At 39.9% G+C, this 23,675-nt stretch overlaps 1 protein-coding gene across 1 annotated transcript in view; it reads left to right on the top strand.

The window, feature by feature from the left end:
- The first annotated feature begins 3,524 nt into the window (after positions 1 to 3,524).
- The window catches only part of rac3a (Rac family small GTPase 3a), a 31,619-nt gene continuing 11,468 nt past the window's right edge, over positions 3,525 to 23,675 (top strand). The window contains exons 1-5 of the mRNA XM_072242740.1: positions 3,525 to 3,821; positions 19,904 to 19,975; positions 20,056 to 20,173; positions 21,226 to 21,288; positions 22,663 to 22,822. Of these exons, the coding sequence (XP_072098841.1) occupies positions 3,787 to 3,821; positions 19,904 to 19,975; positions 20,056 to 20,173; positions 21,226 to 21,288; positions 22,663 to 22,822 (448 nt within the window). The 5' untranslated portion in view covers positions 3,525 to 3,786. The remainder of the gene's footprint in view (positions 3,822 to 19,903; positions 19,976 to 20,055; positions 20,174 to 21,225; positions 21,289 to 22,662; positions 22,823 to 23,675) is intronic.

Genomic DNA, 23,675 nt, shown 5'->3' with positions numbered 1-23,675 from the left:
TCATATCTTTGCTACTGTTGAGACGTACGGTATATTAGTCCTAAGAAATTGAAAATAGCAGAATCCATTAGTAAAATAATCATTAACTTAAAGCATTATCATTAGAAAAGAGCAGTTTTTAAAATTGCATCATGATTTATTAAAAATGTTTTCAAACAGAGATTTTCATGTGCAACTAAGATGAAGTAAGTAAAGCAGTTACCATACATTCAAAGGGTTCTCATAATTGATTTAATTATCCCTTGTTTAGAACTGGAGATCACATAACTTATAGCGATAAGCAGAATTTCTCACACTGGCCAACAATAAAAATTTGTGGGGGTTTTTTTGCAAAGCCATTTAAGCAAATATTTTATTTACTGGAAAGCAACAGGAAATTGAATATAAAACAGAAAGGTTATGTGCCTAGAAAACAGCTAGTAACTTACCTCATTCTGCTTTTTCATCTTTCAAGCACCTTACCGAATGATGGTAAAAATATTGAATGTACTCCAGCACAATCACATCTTTCTTAAATGCACAAGTTCTTCCAAGTGTGTTCTAACCAGTGTTTAACTTTCACAAAAGTGTCTTGTGAAAAAATGCAGGCCACACACGTAGAACAAGGTCTTAAAAGCAAAGTTAAGGATACTTTAGTGTTACTCAGGGTGGGGGATGTTACCTTAGCTGCTGCTGGAGAATCGTAAGTCTCTATGTTTTCTCAGATAAATTTGTTTATAAATTTCCTAGCAAGACACACAAGATGCTGGAGGAACTGAGCAGGTCAGACAGCATCTATGGAAATGAATAAATAATCAATGTTTTGGGCCAAGAACCTTCATCAGGTCTGCAGAGCTTGTTGCCAATGTCTGTAAGCTCTCCCCTGATCATAACCACAACAACTTACCCCATTAATCCCTTTCTTTCCCTGTTCATCTTCTTAATGTAGCATCCCTCTCCCACTGAGCCTTCTTCTTGATCATGTCTGTGAAACACAATTTATTTCTTTGAGTAAGACAGACAAAGTGCTGGAGGGACGCAGCATTCAGGAAGCATCAATGGAGAGAACTAAACAGTTGAGGTTTGGGGCTGAACCCATTCCTCAGGACCGAAGAGGAAGGGGCAAGCAGCCAGAATATGAAGGTGGGAGGAGAGGAAGGAGTACAAGTTGGTACGTGATGGTGAGTGTCGGTGAGGTGGGTAGGTGGAAGGTGGTGTAATAAGAGGCTGGAAGATAAAAGGTGGAAGAGATAAAGGGCTGAGCAAAGGAATCTGATAGGACAGAAGAGTGCAACATGGGAGAAGGGGAAGGAGGAGACACACCAAAGGGAGGTGATGGGCAGATGGAGAAGAGAGGAACCAGAATGGAGAATAAAAAAAAGCGAAAGGGGAGGAGAAGAGATTTCCAGAAGCTGGAGAAATCAATGTCATCAGGATGGAAGCTATCCAGACAGAATATGAGGTGTTGCTCCTTCAACCTGAATGTGGCCTTATTGTGGCAGTAGAGGCCATATGGCATTGAGCGACCTGTTGGAATGGGTATGGAAGTCAAACTGGAGTAGGTGGCCACTGGGAAATGCTGCCTTTGGGGAAGATGGAGTGAAGATGCTCAACAAAGCCATCCTTCAAACTACATTTGTCTCACCAAGTAGAGCAGGCTGCAATCTATTGAATTGTTTTCTATTTTAACTTTGAGTAAATTGAAAGTATGAAAAATATCTGAAACCTATCTCTCAACCTTGCAGTTAGATGTAGTGGAACGAGATGTCTTCCTAGATGGTCCCTTGGATTGAGGATGATTTGCTTGCACTCAGTTTCTGAGAAGGCCGATGAAATCAACGTGGGCCCAGAGTTTCCAGTAAATATAGGACGAAGATGCTTTGTGGGTCAGGTGGATGAATAGTTTGTGAGGTCTCACACTATGTCTTGTTATTTAGTCTGGGTTTCCAAGTGCTGCCGGCTGGTAGACTCTGAGTTTTGTGCCAAGTTTCATTAGATTAGATTCAACTTTATTGTCATTGTGCCAAGTACAGATACAAAGCCAATGAAATGCATTTAGCATCTGGCCAGAAATGCAAAGAATAGTAACACACATAAAAGTTGCTGGTGGACGCAGCAGGCCAGGCAGCATCTCTAGGAAGAGGTACAGTCGACGTTTTGGGCCGAGACCCTTCGTCAGGACTAACTGAAAGAAGAGCTAGTAAAAGATTTGAAAGACCCTCGTCTTACTAGCTCTTCTTTCAGTTAGTCCTGACAAAGGGTCTCGGCCCGAAACGTCGACTGTACCGCTTCCTAGAGATGCTGCCTGGCCTGCTGCATTCACCAGCAACTTTTATGTGTGTTACTTGAAATTCCAGCATCTGCAGATTTCCTCGTGTTTGCGATGCAAAGAATAGTGCTATTTACAAAATAACTGCGAATAAAAGAAGTGCTACAGCACACAAATATAAAAGTACTGAGACAGTACAATACGGATGCAATACTGCTTAACGCCGTGATGAGAGGTTCGGCAGTGTCACAGCCTTGATATGCTATGATATTTAGTGAAAGCATTGGTGAATTACGTTATCAGAAGGTTGGCTTTATCTGTCACACATACATCGAAACATACAGTGAAACATGTCATTTAAATCAACAACCAACACAATGTCTTGAGAATTATGGTGGGGCAGCCCAAAGGTGTCACCACACTTCCAGTGCCAACACAGCATGGTCACAATTAAACCTCATCGTACATCTTTTGTGATGTAGGAGGGAACCCACGCGGTCACGAGGAGAATGTACAAACTCCATAGAGACAGCGTCAGGAACTGAACACTAATCAGAGATCACTGGAGCTGTAGTGCTGTAAAGCATTGTCCTAACTGCTATGCTACCAGAGAGGAGGCTCTGGAGTTCTTCAACTGAATGTTTACTGTGGGATGGTAGTGTTACACCGTTGGGAAGGTTGTTTCTCTAGTTTGCCTGTCCTCTCATATGCTTCACTGAGCAAGGGTGATTTTGATACTATACAAGTAATAGCTGTGATTGCGGGAACAGCTCTTCAGCTGCTGGGAGGAGATGGTTGTGGATTCCCCTAGTTGTGACTTTCCCTGTTTCACACAGCTCGGAAACCCCTCAGTTGTCCTATCGCAAATCAAGTTCAGCTGTCCAATTTCCTGGTGTGACTGCTAGGAAACTTCAGAAGGTTGGTGAACTTCCCTGGATTCCACGGCCCAACATGCTGGACATTTCTGGAGAGCACACGTGTATCTTGTCCGGGAACCTTAAAAATTTCTGACGGATTTGGATACATCAGCGTAGCCGCAACATTCCAATAGAAACATCAGCTCGGGTTGTCTTTACACTGATGATGCTTCACCTACTGTGCATTCCATGCATCTAATTTTCATTGGTCCTAGCAGCTCAGCGTTTATTGCAAAGGCAGCCAAATTTAAGTGAAGCCTTGACGGGGAGGCCCTTTAGGGGTGGGGTTCACGTGCGCATTTTCAGGACTCTGCACGTTCTGTCTACATTCCGTAACTGGGGAGGCGCCCGCGATCCCACCAGTTACTAGAGCCGGACGCGCTCGCTCGGTAACTTCCGTCACTTTGGCGGAGATTGCCGAAGGGAGATTCGGCTCACTCGCTACCTCTTTGCAGATACTCTGTGCCTCGGAGCCTGGTGCAGAGAAAAACCTCGGGATCTTTGCCTCGCGAGCTCTGTCTCTCCTTCCTTCATCCTTCCTCTTTTTCCCCCCTTTTTTCTTCCTCAAAAAATAAAACAAACTTGATTCGACAAGAGGGGCATTGGTGCAGATCTCTCCTGATGCAGGCCATCAAGTGCGTGGTTGTGGGGGACGGGTAAGTGAATTCATTTCAATGGGGCGGAGGGCAGTGAGGGGAAAATTGCATCGTGTTCTCTGAAGCTGAAATGCCTGCATGTCGAGTATTGTGCCCAATTTAAAAATGTTACTTGCATTGGTTTTGCTTTAAAAATCACGTTGCAGAAATAAGATTTCGCTGCATTTGTCTTTTCGCAACCTGGGTTGGAATGTTTTGATTGAAACAGTAATTGGCTGTATTTTTATTTAGTTTTAAAATGAGCCCGTGTATTCTGTGTCTCAGTGAGTTTACGAGGTTTCTTCCACGTTGTGTTGGGGAAACAATCGAGAGCAGCGGCGGCGGCCACTCGCCGAGCCACGACTGGTCGGGCACCGCTTGCTTTCCGAACGGTGGTTCGGATTCCCTCTCACCGTCCCCCACCCCCAGCCCCCAGCCCCCAACTCCAGCCTTTTCCATCACTTGGTTTATTTCTCTTTTCATACAATCGGAGCAAAGGCTAAAATAAAAACCCCAAATGACGAGAGTCGATTGTTTAAAAATAGAGAAAAGGGATAAACAAAAAAAAGTTTTATTGTCACGCAGAAAAAAAATCCATTCCTTTCAGCCACATAATGAACAACTGAAATGTTTGTGAATGATTGAATGTTCTTCGGTGGAGGGTGTAATGGAAGCACAATGGTTGGTAAGTAAAGGCTGGTTGTGAGACATGGTACACAGAGCAGATAGCTATAGTTACAAGATGGCTGGTGATGTGACAGTGACACACCTCTCTCAGTACACACTCTGTTGCAAACCAGCTCGTCTGATTTCCCCAACTTCTAGACAGTTGGTGGCTGTGAAATCATGGTTAAGAGGGTAGTTATTTGTCCAATTGGCCGATGATTTTAATAGCGTGATGTGGAGGATAGATTTTTTTTTGAGCTGGATGATGGCAATGATAAAGCAATCTGCAGAACTGGGTTATTCTGGAAATTGGCTGTTGTGATAATGTGCCACGGCCTTAATTCATACTATTATTTAATACTACTGCATGGCAGTTAGTGTATTGTTGGTAATTAAAGCACAGCTTGGATATTTTACCAGATGGTAGATAATATAAGAGATGATGGTATACATTTCAAAGGCTAGGTGTTGATTATACAAATACCATTGACCAATGTTTTAATGTTTAAACAAATCATTGGCAGAATATGTACAACATAATGAATCTCTTAACATTTCACTGAACAATTTAAGATTTCTGAATGCAGATCTTCAGAATTTTCTTCCCCTTTAATTTTCCCTTCCTTGAGCCATTCATTTTCTGGGTTGGATAACTGCCATACTGATCTTGTCAACTCACCAAGCCATCAAGTGAACAGTTTATGTGGAGAGAAGGAAACTTCAATTTATTTCCTGTCTTGTCTCATTAAAGTGCCTGGTATGTAATTAATGGAATTGCAGTAAATTTTGTTCTGCAGTTATGTGTAGCCTTCATTTTGAGCTGAGCAAGTTGCTGCATTGAGATAAAGGACATTTGATGTATTTTTGTGGCAGTGGTTGTATACATAAGACCAAAATGCCATTAGACAAAGGAGCAGAATTAGGCCAATCAGCCCATTGAGTCTGTGCCATCATTCCATCATGGCTGATTTATTTTCCCTTTCAACCCCATTCTCCTGCCTTCTCCCCATAACCCTTGGTGCCCTTACTAATCACAAACTAATCAGCCACCACTTTAAATATACACAATGACTTGGCCTCCACAACAGTGTGTACCAATGAATTCCACAGAGTCACCACCCTCTAGATAAAAAAAATCCTCCTCATTTGTGTCCTAAAGAGACGTCCTTCTATTCTGAGGCTGTTCTCGCTGGTTCTAGACTCCCTCACTATAGGAAACATCCTCTCCTATTCAGGCACTGCACATATCAAAATAAAGTCATTGAATCTGTAATATTAATCTGAAATGGCAATGTAGCAGGACATTCCGCTAATCAAACCAGGCTACAGATGTTAAAATCCTAAGTAAAGAATAGGGCTTGAGGATCTGAGCTTAAAAAAAGTCACTGGAAATTTCAGGATTTGGATAGAAGAGAGTAGAGTGATGAAACCTATGATTATGGGTGTTAGCCTTGCTTGTTCTCTGAAGTCTCTAATCATTGAGCTTTTGGCAGTCTAATTGCAGGGTGCTGAACATTTTGAAATTGAGGGGTTGGTAAAGACTTTTTATTAAGCACAAATTATTAGATGTTAAACGTATGCTGTTGGGTTTTGCTTTGTTCACAGTGCAATCTCCTTTCAATGTCTTAAGTTTCAGAAAGTAGGTCATTTTCTTTCTGTTGTCTGCATTATATGCAAGGAATTCATTTGCTGCATTTGGAGAATCACATCTGTGGTATAGAATAGGGCTGCACTCTTGTTTAAGCTTTAATGTCCCATCAAACATTGTGAGTTAGCCTTTCAAAGAACAGACATAATGTTTCTTCTGTTTGGATGTGTGATCATGTGTAGCTGGCTTTCGACTGTTGGAGTTCACTAGAGTTGCACTTGTCTCCCAACAAAATTGTCCCCAGTTAAGTAGTCACAAATGTAATATGGTAATCAGGAACTGACAGACTTGGACTAACTTATGGTTTATTTTTTGCAAGTTCTGAGATATGTCAGTTGAATAGTTTCAGAAATTGTGTGCAAATTTTATTTTATGTGTACCTTATTATTCAGCAATATTGTTGCTCATATAATTATTCCTATTGGCTACATAGTATTGCCTGTGCATCCAGTTTCAGCACTTTACCATTAGGTGCACGATACATTGCTAGATTTTTGTGTCACATTTCCTTGCACCCCACAGAAGCTTGCTCAAGTACAGTGGATTTTGGATTAGTGACTTGTAGGAATATCCATACCTGTTGATGGCTGCTTCTGAAACGAGTAGCAAGGGAGCAAGGTTACAATAGTGCCCAAAGCATGTGAGTCTTGACATAAAGATTCTTGATAAGGACATAGCATCCATTCAGAATCAGGTTTATTATCACTGAAGTATGTTGTGAATTTAGTATTTTTTGTGGCAACACTACAATGCAAGATACGGAAATTACAGTGAGTTACTAAAACTAAATTGTATAACAGAGGAATAGTGAGATAGTTTTCATGGACCATTCAGGATTTTGATGACAGAGGGGGAAGATGATGTTCCTAAAATATTGAGTATGGATTTTCAGACTCCTATAACTCAGTGAATGCTCTCCATCTGTAGAAACTTGCAAGTCTTTGTCCAAATGTGATACCTCAATTTTTGCACTCATTGGAAATTTGAGTACAGTAGTTTACAAGGTTTAATGCTGCTAGATAACATTCAATGTCAGGCAAACCCAGGTTTTAAAACCTACATTTAAAAACATTGAAAATAAATTTTATGTATTCTCTTGAGATATGTCATCTGTGATTCTACATGATGAATGTTTCATAAAGCATTTAATCCTGTGTTAGAAAATCATTAGAAATGTAATCCATTCCAGATCCTTATTTCCTAGTATTGTATATAAATGCATGTGTTCTGTAGTGTATGGAATATAATCTTGAGTGGTCATGTTCCACATATTATATACCATCAATCTATGAACTAGGATGTCATATTAGTCAGCTTTTTTAAGGTACATCTATGTCATTTTGAATGTTTGTCAGGGAGTGATTGCTTTAATGTAACGTAGCATTTTATGTCCCTTGGTAATCCTCAGAGCACTGTTTTGCATTATGCAACTTTACGAACTGACTAGTAGTATGTAAATTTCACAAGGCAGAAACTAAATGTCTTGTGGACGTATTTGAGTGATTATACAAATGGGATATGTTCCAAATTTTGGGGCTTATTATACTGTCAATTAACAGAACTTTGGGAAGTACAACACCAGCTATCAGGCATAATGAGTCAAGAGAATTACTGGGAGTACTGGAGTTCGAAAATGCAAGCAAAAAAATATGATCTGGGATCTATGGAGAGGAATAAAGAGCCAACATTTCAGGCTGGGACCCTTCAAATCCCAATGAAGGGTCTCAGCCCGAAACATTGACTCTTTATTCCTCTCCGTAGATGCTGCCTGACTTGCTGAGTTTCTGCAGCATTTTGTGTGTGTTACTGTGGATGTCCAGAATCTGCAAAATCTCTGTGGGCAGTAATCTGCTGGCCTTTGAGGGAATGTAGATAAGCTAACATGTTGGTTGTAGAAACTTTATACGATTTATCAACTGAATTGCTTCACAAATTATGAAGTAGTCATCTGCATAAGTAATTGTTATGAAAATGTTCTCTGCTACTGATATCAATGTGCATGTTCTCTGAGTAGATTACTTGCACACCCTGCAGCAACCTATATGGACCGCTGTTCAGTTTATCAAACCATAAGACAATTGGATTGCTGCTGTGTGAAACTTTCCCTGATGGTTGATTGAGTTCTCCATTTTAGGAACCAATGCACCTTATTTTTACCTTTTGCAAGATTAAGGACAGTAATGAGCATAAGGTGCTGGCCATGATTGATTAGGCTCCAGCTATTTTATAACCATGCAAGTTATGGTTCACTGAAGCCATTCAAAGTGCTATTGTATGCCACCACTGCTGGTTATGTTAGATCTTCAGCAGGGTAAGAGGAATTTCCAATCAAATTATCTGAGTCATGGAGTGACTCACCACAAGAGGCCAATTGACCCACATGATTTTTGGCCAGCTTTCTGGAACAATACTGTCAAATAATATTTCCTGCTCTGGCTTTATTCCAGTAAATTTATTTTATTTAAAGCCTATCCCTATTCCTTTTGAAATGATTGGTCATTTCTCCTCTACCACTCTCAAAGACAATAAGTTTCAGGTTATTTCTGCTCATTGCATTTAAATGAAAATCTTTTATTTCATTCCCACCTCCATTAAACTCCCCGTGACACTCCTACTAATACCAGTTGTCTAAAATGTTAAATCTTTGTACTATCAGCTAATGAGAATTGTCCTCTGTCTGTCTTATCTAAACTGCTAAAAACTTGCCCACATCTACAATATCTCCCCTCAGCCTTTGCTGGAAGAACAAATCCAGCTTCTCTCATCTAAACTTTTGGTTAAAATCCCTCGTGCCCCGGAACCATTCTGTTAAATCTTTGTACCCTCTTGCGAGCCTTCAAATCATTTCTTAATGTGTGGTAACCAGAAATGGTTGTACTAATCTAGATGTGATTGAGGTTTATAAAGTTTCTTCATAATCTCACTATTATTGTACACAGCACTTCTAATTATGGTCTATTTGCTCTCATTATTTATTTATTGACATAAGTGTGGTATAGGCCCTTCCGGCCCTTTGAACCACGCTGCCCAGCAATCCTCGATTTAATCTGAGCCTAATCACAGGACAATTTACAATGACTAACTAACCCACCAGCCAAAATGTCTTTGGACCGTGCGAGGAAACCCACAGGGAGAACGTACAAACTCCTTACCCAGGTGGCCTGTACTGTAAGGTGTTCTGCTAACCACTGTACTACCATGTCACCCCAGTATGTCCTGCCACTTTCAAAGAGCCATCCACATGTGAACTCCAATTGCTCATTAAATCTGTATTCCAACATCCCATTCATAATGCCAAAATGCATCACTTTGCATTTTTCTACTAAATTTCATCCGCCACTTGTGTGCACAATTGTCAGGCGATTGGTTGTTCCGGTTCATTGGTTTCATTTGCCAGGTTGATGCCATGGTCGATTTCAGAATTTGCCTCTATATTCCAACATGATAAATATTTGCATAACATATCTGTCCTAGCACAGCTCTTTCGGAGTATCATCTACCAGTCTCCAAAATTATCATTTACCACAACTCACTGTTTGAGTTGATGTTCAAAGCACTAGGCAGCTGGCTTCAAAGATTTAGTTCCAGAACCACAAAGGAATAGTGTCTGTTGGACCCTTTGCATCTAATGCTTGTTGATGGTTGCACGGACCTGGATGGAGGTCATCTCCTGCAAATGTCAGCATGTTATTTAAAAAATTGAATTTCTATCAAATTTGATCAGTGGCTGATTGATCTGATTCCATTCACTGGCCCATGAACCTTGCATTGACTTCTGAGTAATCAGCCTTACGTGGTTTATGTGTTACTGTGATCAGCTCAAGACTGAATTAAATTTTATTTTACAGTTTGCCTACTGTGTCCTTGCCTTGGGCTACAAGGCATCGTAGTAAACTACCCCAGCACAGAGTTCAGACTGCTCAGAAACCAGGTTACTTCATAACCATTTTTAGTTTTCACATTGTTGCCATAATTCATGAATTAATAATTAATTTGTCTGTTATATTTTCTGCTTCCCAACTACTGCTTGCTTATCTTTTTACTACTTTGTGCTGTTTTACCAGTGCTACTTTTCCCACTGCATTTGGGAGTAGAATAGAAGAATGTCAGACCCAAAGTCACTTGATCAGTCAGCAAGGCTTTGCACTACTGCACTGTGTCGTACTGACCATGATTCTGGGATAGGCGACTGTCTGAGATGTAACTTTGCAAAATGTTTCTACATTGTACCTGTTTGCTATAGTAAAACCGGCATTTATATTCGCTAACTCTTCACGTTAAAGGGAAATGTTTTATGCAAAGATTAAAATGACGAAGTACACATTCCATTTTGATTTATTGATTGAGATTGTCAGTGGTGCAATTAATGTATGTAATTTCACAACACTCTAGAGAGAGTGGATACTATAGAGAGAGTGCAGAGGAGATTTACAAGGTTGCTGCCTGGATTGGAGGGCGTACCTTATGAAATAGGTTGAGTGTACTTGGCCTTTTCTTCTTGGAGCTACAGAGGATGAGCGGTGACCTGATAGAGGTGTATAAGATGATGAGAGGCATTGATCATGTGGATAACCTGAGGCTTTTTCCCAGTGCTGAGGAGGCTAACACAAGGGGGCATAGTTTTAAGGTGCTTGGAAATAGGTATCAGGGCTTAAGTTTTTTCACACAGTGGTGCGTGTGTGGAATGCACTGCCAGTGACAGTGGTGGAAATGGATACAATAGAGTCTTTTAAGAGCCTCTTAGATAGGTACAAGGAGCTTAGAAAAATAGAGGGCTATATACAAGGGAAATTATAGGCAGTTTCTAGAGTAGGTTACATTGTCGGCACAACATTGTGGACGAAGGGCCTGTAATGTGCTGTAGATTTCTATGTCTATGTCTTATGACATGCCGGTGTTAATAAACCTGATTCTGATTCTGAATTTGGTAAACCCAAGATGCTACAGATGCTGGAAATCTTGAGCAACATGCACAAAATGCTGAATATACTCAACCAGCAACTATGGAGGGGAATAAACTTGTCGATGTTTCAGGCTGAGACCCTTCATCAGGAAGGTGGGAGGAGGGGAAGGAGTACAAGCTGTCAAGCGATGGGTGAGAACAGGTGAGGTGGGGGAAGGTGGGAGGGAGAGGGTGGATGAAATAAGAAAATGGCTGAATGAGATGAGGATGATGGGTAGGTGGGGGAGGGGCTTCTTACTCCATCCGATCCACCCACTTTGATCCCCCTCACCTGGTCTCACCTTTTACCTGCCAGCGTGTGAAGTTGTATGATCTCAACAAAGGTAGTAAGTTTGTTCCCAGTGAGAGATTCAGTTAGAATTTGTTCTTTTGATCAGTAACCAGTGACATGATTTTGTTTGTATGGAATTGTTGCTTGAGGAATGATGTCAGTTTGATTGAATGCCTTCCCAGCCCCAAGCGATTGGACTGGTGCATGGAGAATTTCTATGGATGAAGCTCTGGAGACTGTTAATACCTATAAAACCGTAGCCTAGTAATAAAAGAATGTCATTGTAAACTGTTCAAAGTTCATATTGTGAGTTATTGTATGTCTACATATTAGCTCACTGTCTGTGTCATATTGGCTGGCTAGAAAGGAAATTTTTTAATCCTGTTTTTCATGTATATTTTTAAAATGATGCTCTGCTTAATGAGCTATCAAGAATATAATTTAACTGTTCAAAACGCATCCTTAACTACTGCATTAGAACTGGTGATACAGCTGGTGAAATGCATTTTAGTTTTCTATATGTATGCAGGTTTTTCATTACATCATCACTAACCAATGAGGAGTGTCTAAGAGTCGTGTGAGAGATACTGGACTCTGCTTGGAATGCGCTATCTTCACTAACAGATGATGTAGTTTTCTGACAAAGAATTGGGGCTTTTGGTTACTTAGCAACATTTAAGTGGCTGACATTTTGCACTGTTGAGGGGTGTAAAATTCCTACACGATGAGCAGGTCGTTTAAGATGTTTTACTTGAGGTCTTTGTAAAATTTTGATGTTAAATGTGGACTACATAGAACTGCAGAATTAATTTTGCAGTACATGTCCAAAATGCATTGTCTTGCTAACTGGGTTAAGAAAATAACAGGATCTTTCTGACGAAAATATTTCTGTAGGAAATTGATGTGAACAGCGATGCTATATTTTAAATTTTGGTGAGTGTTTCTTTACAAAATTATCTGTACAATCAACAACAATAGTTCAATTTCTGCCTCCCCCCCACCCCCCCCCCCTTCATTATGCCTCCTTGCCACATTCTAAATTTTGTGTTACAATAATGGGACAGAAGTGTCATTTGAACAGTTCCGCATTGTATGAATAACTTGAGACACTTGCCTATTACAGGTGCCACTCCCCACTTTCCTTTTTAAATGGGTTTTGACCCAGTTATTTCCTTTATCTTATTGTTTAGTAATTCACTGTCACATTCTGATATATGCATGAGAAGTATCATCACCGAGAGCTGTACTTACAAGATGCAACAAATTATTTGCTTTGTGTTTCAAAAGCTACAAAACACTCTGATACTACATTCTGTATTTAGTAATATTCTGACTGACAAATTATAGGAGCTTATTTTTATTCTGATATTTTTAAAGAAACAAGAAAAAAATTATATTTGTTCTGGTATTGGAGTGCCGAGTAAAAAATTAGTGTATGATAGATTCTCAAGAAAATCTGAAGTAGCTGGTTTGGATTGTGAGGAATCTGTTTTTCTTTGGATTAATTCTGCTATCAGCTTCCCTGAGTTTGTATTCTGTACGAGGCTGAGTCTATAGATTCATCACAATTTGACCAGACCCTGCATGAGGTAGCTTGGCTACTGTTTGCCATTGTGTTATTGGCAACAGTGTACTTAAAATGCTAAAGCTTGCAAATAGTTGTCACCTGTGCAGTATACACCCCATTTACACACTGTTTCAATGTATCCAATGTTATCAGTGACATAGCTGTTGCCATTTTACACAATCTGCAAAATTAATTAAGTAGGCAATCTTTTCAAATTTGAATTTAAGTAGGACAACGATTGAAATATTGCCCTTTAACCTCAGTGTTGTGTAAAACTGGTTCAGTATGGTAAAATGAAAGTGTTCTGTCTTTATTGATTCTTTGGTGGTGTGGATTTGGAGTAATTAAAGCAATTCCCTTGATTATTAATCTGAAATATTGTCTGGCATCGCACGGTAGCATAGTGGTTAGCACAACACTTTACAGTACCAGTGACCTGGGTTTAACTCCTACTGCTGCCTGAGCTCCCCATGACTACGTGGGGTTCCTCCGGGTGTTCCGGTTTCCTCCAGAGATGTACCAGTTCTAAATTGTCCCATGATTAGGCTAGGAATAAATCGGGGGATTGCTGGGCAGCACAGCTCAATAAATAAAAAGAGCACTAATTAATCCTAATCTGACAGTCCCACACTGAATCTAAAAGAAGCTGGCAAGAAGGGTAAGGGACTTGATTCTTCATGATTGCTGTTCCAGCAGATGACAGGACAATTGGTGTTGCATTTAATCTGCTCTTCAAATGGTGAGTATGTGTATTTATTTGAGTATAGTCTCTCAACAACCATAGTTGGTCACAGCCTTGATCTACTCTGGATGTGTGGAACAAGAGAAATGCACTAGTTTGTGTGCATGTTTATATTTAAAGAGAGGTTTTCAGCTAGTTAGCTCGTTCTTTTCATTAGCGGGTCATTTGGCTCTAACCTTCCTGCCACAGCTGTGGAATGATTTGTTGAGATTCCACTGTACAGCTTAGTGTCACATTCTGTGACCATTTCCCTCTGAGTTCAAGAAAATTGTCCATATGCTTTAAGTTATGTGGTTTAAAATCTGATTGACTATCCAGGGCTGTTGGATTGGAAAATTGCTGTAAATTCTTTATAGGGGTAGGGGAATGAGTAATCAGCTCCTAGGTTTGAAAAATTAAAATAAAGCCTGCCTATCGTTTGCCCCACACAAACTAGGTTCAAAGTATATTTATTAGCAACACATGTACAGATCATACAACCCGATATTTATTTTATTGCGGGCATTCACATTAAATACAAGAAATGCAATAGAATCAATGAAAGCCGGCATCCAATAGGATGGACAAACTGCCAGGGTGCAGAAGAAAACAAACTGTGCAAATATGAAAAGAAAAAATAATAATAAATATGCAATAAATATTGAGAACATGAGGTGAGGAGTCCTTGAATGTGAGTCCATGGGTTGTGCGAGCAGTTCAAAGATGGGGCGAATGCAGCTGAGTGAAGTTATTTCCTCTGTTTAAGAACCTGATGGTTGAGGGGTAATAACTGACCCTGAACCTGGTGGTGTGGGTCCTGATGGCAGCAGCAAGAAGAGAGCACGACTTGGATGGTGGGGACACTTGATGATGGATGCTTTTTCCTGTGACAGTGCTCCTTGTAGATGTGCTCGCTGGTGGGGAGGGTTTTTGCAGTTCTTCTGCTCAAGGGTGTTGGTGTGTCCATACTAGGATGCAACCTGTCAACATACTCTCCACCACACATCTATAGAAGTTTATCAGCATTTTAGATAACATGCCGAAGTGTGCAAACTATGATTATCAATAAATATTGACCTTTATTTTTACCAGTGTAAAGGTTAAAGGGATGACAAAGCAAACAGCATTATGAAGGACCCCACGCACCCCTCATATAAACTCCTCTCCCTCCTGCCATCTGGAAAAAGGCACCAAAGCATTCGGGTTCTCACGACCAGACTATGTAAAAGTTTCTACCCCCAAGCCATCAGGCTCCTCAATACCCAGAGCCTGGCTTGACACCAACTACTATACCCTCTACTGTGCCTGCTGTCTTGTTTATTATTTACTGTAGTGCCTGCACTGTTTTGTGCACTTTATGCAGTCCTGGATAGGTCTGTAGCCTAGTGTAGTTTTTATGTTTTTTCTTACGAAGTTCAGTGTAGTTTTTGTATTGTTTCATGTAGCACCATGGTCCTGGGAAACGTTGTCTCATTTTTACTGTGTTCTGTACCAGCAGTTATGGTTGAAATGACAATAAAAAGTGACTTGACTTGATGGCAATTGGGTTAGAGTTTTCCAGGTAGTTCACCCCATTTAAAATTATGTGGTCAGCCTTCGTTTTAATTTAAACCTTCAAAAGAAAAAGCACGCAAAGGCTTCATGTTCCCACTTGGGTGGGTATAAACAATCCCATTCAATAGTCACAACAGGAAATTATTTTGTCCTTGTCAGTATGTTTATCACCCATTAACAGTAGTTTTAAAAAGTGATCCAGTCATGTATGTCATTGTTAATTTAAGATAATAAATGTGTGTGCATTCATTACATCTGGAGCTTGCCACTTGTATCATCTTTTCTCCCTTCTGTATGTGTACAAGTAGTCACACGCACACGCTTACGCTCACTCACTTGCCTATATGTAGGTCCTGTCTCTTAGATCTACAGTCAGGTGTTGAGGTATCAGCAGTAACCAATGTGCCTCTGAGCCCTGGCCCTGGGTTTTCTGACAATGTACACATAAACGAAAAGCTGGGTTGAGTTTGCTTCCTGGCAAAGCCTATGACACTTAATTAAAAAGAAGATATGCCTGACATACAGAGCAAATTTGCTTGTTCTTAATATCTTCTAATATTTTAAAATCATTAATTCACTAATCAAAATAATTAAAATAAACTGAAGTAACTGAATTTGTTCTTTTTTCCTACTCATCCTCTGGTTTAGGAATCATATTCTGATCTGATCTTACCTAGTTAGCGTAGGATTCCCCTAGCACAGTGCTGGGGAATCCCAGGACAAACACCTCTGGGTGCCATTTGAAAATCTGTTGACAGACAGCAGCCTGTCAGACACTTGGCATTTATTTATTTATTGAGATATAGTGCGGAATTGGCCTTTCCAGCCCCTCAAGCCGCGCTGCTCAGCAAACCCCTTGATTTAATCGTAGCCTAATCACGGAACAGTTTACACTGACCAGTTACTTTACATTATCACCAACTGGTAGGTCCTTGGATTGAGGGAGGATACTGATGCGATCGTGGGGAAGAAAATACAAATTCCTTACAGGCAGTGAAGGGAATTGAACCTGGGTCACTTGTACTGTAAAGCGTTATGCTAACCACCAGGTTACTGTGCTGGCCCTTCCTAGACATAGCGGGGCTGTGCAAGTCTTACAGGTACACATCTGTAGTTGGCTGTTTTCCCACTAGGACCACTAGCCACATCCAGTTTATGAAGGGTGCCTGCAGTTATCTCTTTTTGTGATTCCTTATTTTCCCACAAACTGCGCCAAAGGAAGCTTAGCACCGGTGCAGCTGCGTACTGAGCAGTTCTCCAGCATCGCATCTGGTCACTTTAGAGTGTGTCAATCAGTCGTTCACAGCATTACGAACAACTGGACATCATTAAGAATGGGACTGAGCAAAACAAAACATCTTCGCAACATAAACATGTCTCAGAGTGGGAACTGAAGTCTGTATCCTTCTGTCCTGTTTCCAGGGCCTAAACACGCTTTGCAGGTGATTTCCAGTTTCTGTTTGGTGTATTGCATTTGGTGCTACTGATGTGAGAGACAAAATACAAACAGCAGCATATTGTAGAACTCGGACTATAGAGGTGATCTTGAGCTTCCAGTTGCCTGCTACCTTCATTCTCCAAACATTCACATTGTGACTTCTCTGCCTCTGGTCTCCTGCACTGTTCCAAGTTAGCTGAATGTAAGATGGAGAGACAGCACCTCCTCTTCCAACTGACATTGTCACCTTCAGGACTTCACATCAAACATTATTTTAAACAATTGGCCATCTGACCTGTACCTCATTTCCAGCACTTGTTTTATTTTCCTCCTCCTTTTCTACAGTCATTGAGTTGCACAGTACAGAAATGGGCTATTCATCCCATCATGTTCATGCTGACCATCAAATATTCATCTGTTCCAACTACTATACTATCTATATTGCAATATACCATCCTCTCACATTTCAGGTTATGTTCAGCTCCTATTTACGTATGTCCAGACACACCTTTGAAAACCTCTTTCAATTGGTGTCACTGCCAAATCTCATTCAACCTCTCCTGGTTTCTACCCTGTTATAGACCTGCTCTTTTACTCTACCAGCACAATCCAATTCCTTTTTTATCCCTCCCTTTCCTGTCTTCCTCTTTCTCTCCAGTTTAAGACTTGTTTCATTCCTGATTTTTCTGAATTCTGAAAGATAATCTAAAGTATTAAGTCTGTTTCTACCCATGAAGGTAGTTCTAGCATTGTTTTGATTTTAGATTTTCAACACCTTCAGTATTTTTCTACTAGATTGCCTTTCAGCTTGTAATTCCAAGTATTATTGCCCAAAACAATATGTATGTTTAAAGTCAGGCTCTGGGTAACATATTTTTGTATAGATGTCTTCATCCATATGCTGAGATGTAAATCTACAGTACAATGTTTTTGTAAGGAAGCTTACATTTCTTTCTTCAGAGATTTAATGCATTCCATAGCCCCTTTATCTTTTTTTTGAGTTCCAGCAGGACTAATTTTGAATATCGAATTCTAAGATAGACCCATTGCTCATGCTACTTAGGACTGCCATGGTTCTGGTAAATATGTTTGACAAGTTTCAATAATTCATCCAGTAAATATAACTGCATACTAACTTCTTAAATGTTAATGACATGTTAATAGTTGGAATGCAGTTGTTACTAAATATAACCATATAGCAATTACAGCATGGAAACAGGCCATCTCGGCCTTTCTAGTCCGTGCCAGACACTTACTCTCACAATGGTATGCTAAATTCAGTTTGATTAAAAAGATTTGCGTACTTGCGTGGAATTTATAGGTGTTGGAAACCTGTAAACGTGTTTTAGCGCACCAGAATGTTGGTGTGATTGGAGAGTGCAGTGGGAATTCAGACTGTAGATTCATATTAATCACAAAATTTCAACCTCTCACTGCTACGGGCGGCAGTTCCCACTTGCTTCAAAAAGGCAACAATTATACCAGTGCCTAAGAAGAATAATGTGAGCTGCCTGAATGACTATCACCTGGTAGCACTCACATCAACAGTGATGAAATGCTTTGAGAGCTTGGTCATGACTAGACTGAACTCCTGCCTCAGCAAGGACCTGGACCCATTGCAATTTGCCTATCACCACAGTAGGTCAACGGCAAATGCAATCTCAATGGCTCTCCACACGGCTTTAGACCACTTGGACAACACAAACACCTATGTCAGTGATTATAGCTCAGCCTTTAATACTATCATTCCCACAATCCTGATTGAGAAGTTGCAGAACCTGGGCCTCTGTACCTCCCTCTGCATCTGGAACCTCAGCTTCCTAACCAGAAGACCACAGTCTGTGCCGATTGGTGATAACATCTCCTCCTCGCTGATGATTAACACTGACACACCTCAGGGGTGTGTGCTTAGCCCACTGCTCTACTCTCTATATACACATGATTGTGTGGCTAGGCACACCACAAATACCATCTATAAGTTTGCTGGCGATACAACCATTGTTGGTAGAATCTCAGATTGTGACGAGAGGACATCCAGGAGTGAGATATGCCAACTAGTGGAGTGGTGCAGCAGCAACAACCCGGCACTCAACGTCAGTAAGATGAAAGAGCTGATTGTGGACTTCAGGAAGGGTAAGACGAAGGAACACATACCAATCCTCATAGAAGGATCAGAGCTGGAGAGAGTGAGCAGTTTCAAGTTCCTGGGTGTCAAGATCTTTGAGGATCTAACCTGGTCCCAACATATCGATGTAGTTATAAAGAAGGTAAGGCAGCGACTATACCTCATTAGGAGTTTGAAGAGATTTGGCATGTCAACAAATACACTCAAAAACTTCTGTAGATGTACCATGGAGAGCATTCTGACAGGCTGCATCACTGTCTGGTATGTGGGGGTTGGGGGGGGGGGGGGTTGCTACTGCACAGGACTGGAAGAAGCTGCAGGGGGTTGTAAATCTAGTCAGCTCCATCTTGGGTACTAGCCTTATAAAGTACCCAGAATATCTTTAGGGAGCAGTGTCTCAGAAAGGCAGCATCCATTATTAAGGACCTCCAGCACCCAGGACATAACCTTTTCTTACTGTTATCATCAGGTAGGAGGTACAGAAGCCTGAAGGCTCACACTCAGCAATTCAGAAACAGCTTCTTCCCCTCTGCCATCCAATTCCTAAATGGGCATTGAACCCTTGGACACTACCTCACATTTTTAATGTACAGTATTTCTGATTTTTGCACGTTTTTAATCTATTCAATATACTTATACTGTAATTGATTTACTTATTATTTTTTATTTTATTTATTTTTTTTGCTCTTCTATATTATGTATTGCACTGAACTGCTGCTGCTAAGTTAACAAATTTCACGTCACATGCCAGTGATGATAAACCTGATTCTGAAAATTATTGTCTGACTCAATTATTTGTTGTATGCTCTATGTTGTAAGTGTAAACTGTGAATTTGGTGCTGTAGCATTGAAATATAAGCAGTAGATGCACAAGACCACCATCTCAAAATGAGCAGAATGATTCGATGCAGGTAGCCTATTCAATCGGTTACTACATCTGTAAGATGACTGGTTGAATTATCAGTTCATATGTTTGGGAGCTGACTGAACCTCTGAAGTCCTCCCTATTCTTACCTCCAATTGACTTCATATTATGCCATTGTGTATTAGACATTTCCATATGTTTGGGAGCTTTGATTTATACATTGCAAATTATTGGCACATGTATTTAAACACTTTAACTAAAAGCAGCGTCTTTCTTATTTTACAGTGCTGTAGGTAAGACATGCCTGCTCATCAGCTACACCACCAATGCATTTCCTGGAGAATATATCCCAACAGTGTAAGTACTCATTGTAGTATTCTTTCTCAATAATGTCAAACCTGTTCATATTTTGAATTCTAATGCTTTAATTTTTACAGATTTGACAACTATTCAGCTAATGTTATGGTAGATGGGAAGCCAGTGAACCTGGGACTTTGGGACACAGCAGGTCAGGAAGATTATGATCGACTCCGACCCCTCTCCTACCCACAGACGGTATGGTGCCTTTCTTTACAAACACACTTTCTATTCCTTTGTTGGACTTTGGATATTATAAATCCTCCTTTATTGTCCAAATAACACTGTCTACTGTTAATACAAGAGCTGGTTATAATGACATATTTATGAGTCTTACCAAATCCTTCCCCACATCTACACTTTACAAATTCTTAAAGGCCACTCAGCACACACCATTTAAGGAAAAGAGCCCCAGATTTATTCCTGGAGTTTTGAAATGGGCAAAACCTTTTTGATTCTGGTAAATCTTTGTTTATTGCACTTGTGTCAATATCGTTTTACAGTAGAGACCAGTAGTAGTCCAAAGTTCTTCACATTTAACCCTAGGAAATAACTCCTGAATATTGTTTCTTCTTTACATTTTGTTAGTCTGAATCTGTACTAATTTACTAATTTTGGAATTGTATCCCCTGATTCCGCACTGTTGTATAATTAGTTTCCAATGAGTTTATCTTCGTTTTCTTAGAAAAATGTGTCACTTCTCTATTAATGGTGCATTGGGAATTCAGATTGTATTACTGGTTAATTTTCCAGTAACATTGTCATTCAGTAGGTTTATTAGAATTCTATATTTTGATGCAGTCCTTTGGTATTAATTGTACCCTCCCCTTTTGCTCCTGTATTAACTATATCACATACATATATACTCATCTGTTAAGTAAATACAAGTCTTTTGAAAATCTAAATATTGTGTGCACTGCATTTTATTCATTCCCAGAGGTTTTTATTTGTATACAAACGTTTACTGGCTGCATCTTCAGTCTCTTCCCATAACATTTAATTTGTGTAGAAGTAGCCAAGTTAGAGCATTGGACCTGCCCTGTATAAATCTGATCAGTTGTTCAATGACTTCCAGAGCGATGTCCCTTTCTAGTTTATCTTTTTAATGACGTTTATTACAAGCACCACTTCAGCGTCTGTGTCAATTTGATTAATAACAGTTGTACAAAGATCAGGTATGAAAGTAAGTTATTTGTGGGATTAAATAACATTGTTCCCTTTGTTTTCTTTGCTCTCGTTTTTGTTGATAGGATGTATTTTTGATCTGCTTTTCACTCGTGAGTCCGGCATCCTTTGAAAATGTCAGAGCAAAGGTAATGTTTGCTTTCTGAATTGTTCACTCAAAATAAAACTGGCACTTGAAGTAACTTTGTAGGTATAGGACCTTTTAACGATGCAGGCTTACCTAGGTTCTCGGTTTCCACGTGCCTATGCATTATGCGTTAACCAAGATGGTATTTAGGTGAGTGGTTGCACAGATTACCTCCCTCACCCAACAGAGAGGAAATGCATTTTTATCTTGGCCTTTGTTATATTGGTTGAGATTGGAAGTAAGTGCATCACCAGTAGGGAGCACAATACTTTGCTGCCTTGGTTAATTGGCAGGTTGTCTTGACTTCTGGCACGGGAATATTAGGAGTGATGATGTGAATCTTACTTGCAGATGTAACCTTTTGAGCATTTACACTTTATCCATCCAGTCATTTAAAAGGAAAAATATAAGCCTTTCAGAAACAAAATAAAAAATGTTGTAAGTACCTAATCAGTTAACATCTTTTGAGAGAAGACAATATAGAATAACATTACATAATACATTACAAGCCCTTCAGCCCACGACCTTTTAAACTCCTCGAAGAATCTAATGTAGCCCTCCAGTTTTCTTTCATTCACTGGTAGTTGTCCATCTAGAAGAGCTAGATTTCTGTCAGAAGTTTAGAAAAGCCATCTGACCTGTCCTAGTTAGTGTTATCTGGTTTTATTTTGTATCTATCACATTTTTCAGTCTTGGAGGAGTTGGGGGGATCTCATTTCACATCTCTTCCACACTATTCCTCCAAGTTTGGCTTCATTGTCCATGTTCCATTTTAGTCTTTGGTTTAGGTAACAACAGTGCTTGATTGACACCGTTCTTGATGGGTTTTATAAACATTGTGTTTGAAATTTCTACACCTCATCACCTTGCCTCCCCAGCTCAATTTTTATTCAGTCTGTTAGGATTATTTATTTATTTAGCAATCTGGCGTGGAGTAGGCTCTTTCAGCCCTTCGAGCCATGCTGCCCCAGCAACCCCTGATAACCCTGATTTCACCCTAATCTAATCACGGGACAATTTACAATGACCAGTTAACCTACCTGCTGTGTCTTTGGACTGTGGGAGAAAACCAGAATGCCCTGGGAAAACCCATGCATTGCATAGGGAGGATGTACAGATTCCTTACGGATTGCACCAGAATTGAACTCTAGACTCCAACACCCAAGCTGTAATAGCGTCACGCTAACTGCCAAACAACCATGGTGCAAGGGAATAGATCCTTGTGGGAAACAGATTTGTGATCTTGGTATCTTCTCAAATGAGTGTGAATCAAAAGCATAACACAATACCATTTAGATTGAGTTGCTTAGAGAAACAACAATATGAAAAAGGGTTTGATGTATATAAAGCTCTTAAATTTTCTTCAATTCCATAGTGGTATCCAGAGGTGCGACATCATTGTCCAAACACGCCAATAATCCTGGTGGGAACAAAGCTGGATCTGCGGGATGATAAGGACACCATTGAAAGGCTAAGGGATAAAAAGCTGGCACCCATTACGTACCCACAAGGCTTGGCGATGGCCAGGGAGATAGGTGAGTATTGCTGAGATCCAGGAGCAATTGTGGGTCGTGATGAAAACTTTACCCCTCAACGTACCCTTTGATAGAATACAGTGGCCATGTTAAAATGAAAGGTTTGTCTTTGACTATTACACAGTTATTTCCATCCAGATCATTGGTAAATACTTAGACCATCATCTTTTAACGACATTCTGGTGTAAATATATTCCAGCTCTGAGCAACCACCAATGAAGCAAAGCAGTGGGAATGAGACGGGGATTGGCGCTAAGCTACAGAACAAAGTTTTAAAATTAGAAGATACCAAAAATTTGACATTATAAGATATTTATCTTAGTCTGGAGTCATTATTTTTGTTTATCCTTGTCAGTTCCAACAGCAGTGAAAGGTTTTAACCAATATATTGATTAATGAATTCTTAGAGAAGGATTTACAGGGGTATTGAGATGAATGTGCTTGTGTATTGAATCCCTTCTGTTTTAATTACTAATATAGGTTTGGTTTGGGAGGAAGGGGATATATGGTTCCTCGTAAAGTTATTCGGCCACCAACCCTTTGTTCACACATGAGGTTTACAACCAGGGATTTTGATCAATTTAACTGAGAATTTTTATTTGTGAATCACATGCTCCTTTTTTCACAGTAGAGCCCAAAAAACAGGGAAAATTGTAAAGCATGGAAAACTAAAGATTCAAAAACTGAAATGTCAGAAGTTCAGAAGTATTCTTTGCTTAGCAATTAGTTGAACCACCTTGCAGTTGCAACAGTCAATAGACTTTTTGGATAAAATTCTTTTTTTTTTTAATTTTATTTTTATTTGGATAAGGAATTCACAAATATCGTACTTTTTTCACACATATAACCTTTT

The sequence above is a fragment of the Mobula birostris genome, chromosome 24 (genome assembly GCF_030028105.1).
Source record: "Mobula birostris isolate sMobBir1 chromosome 24, sMobBir1.hap1, whole genome shotgun sequence".
Lineage (NCBI taxonomy): Eukaryota > Metazoa > Chordata > Chondrichthyes > Myliobatiformes > Myliobatidae > Mobula > Mobula birostris.
This window is presented reverse-complemented; position numbering and strand designations above follow the sequence as displayed.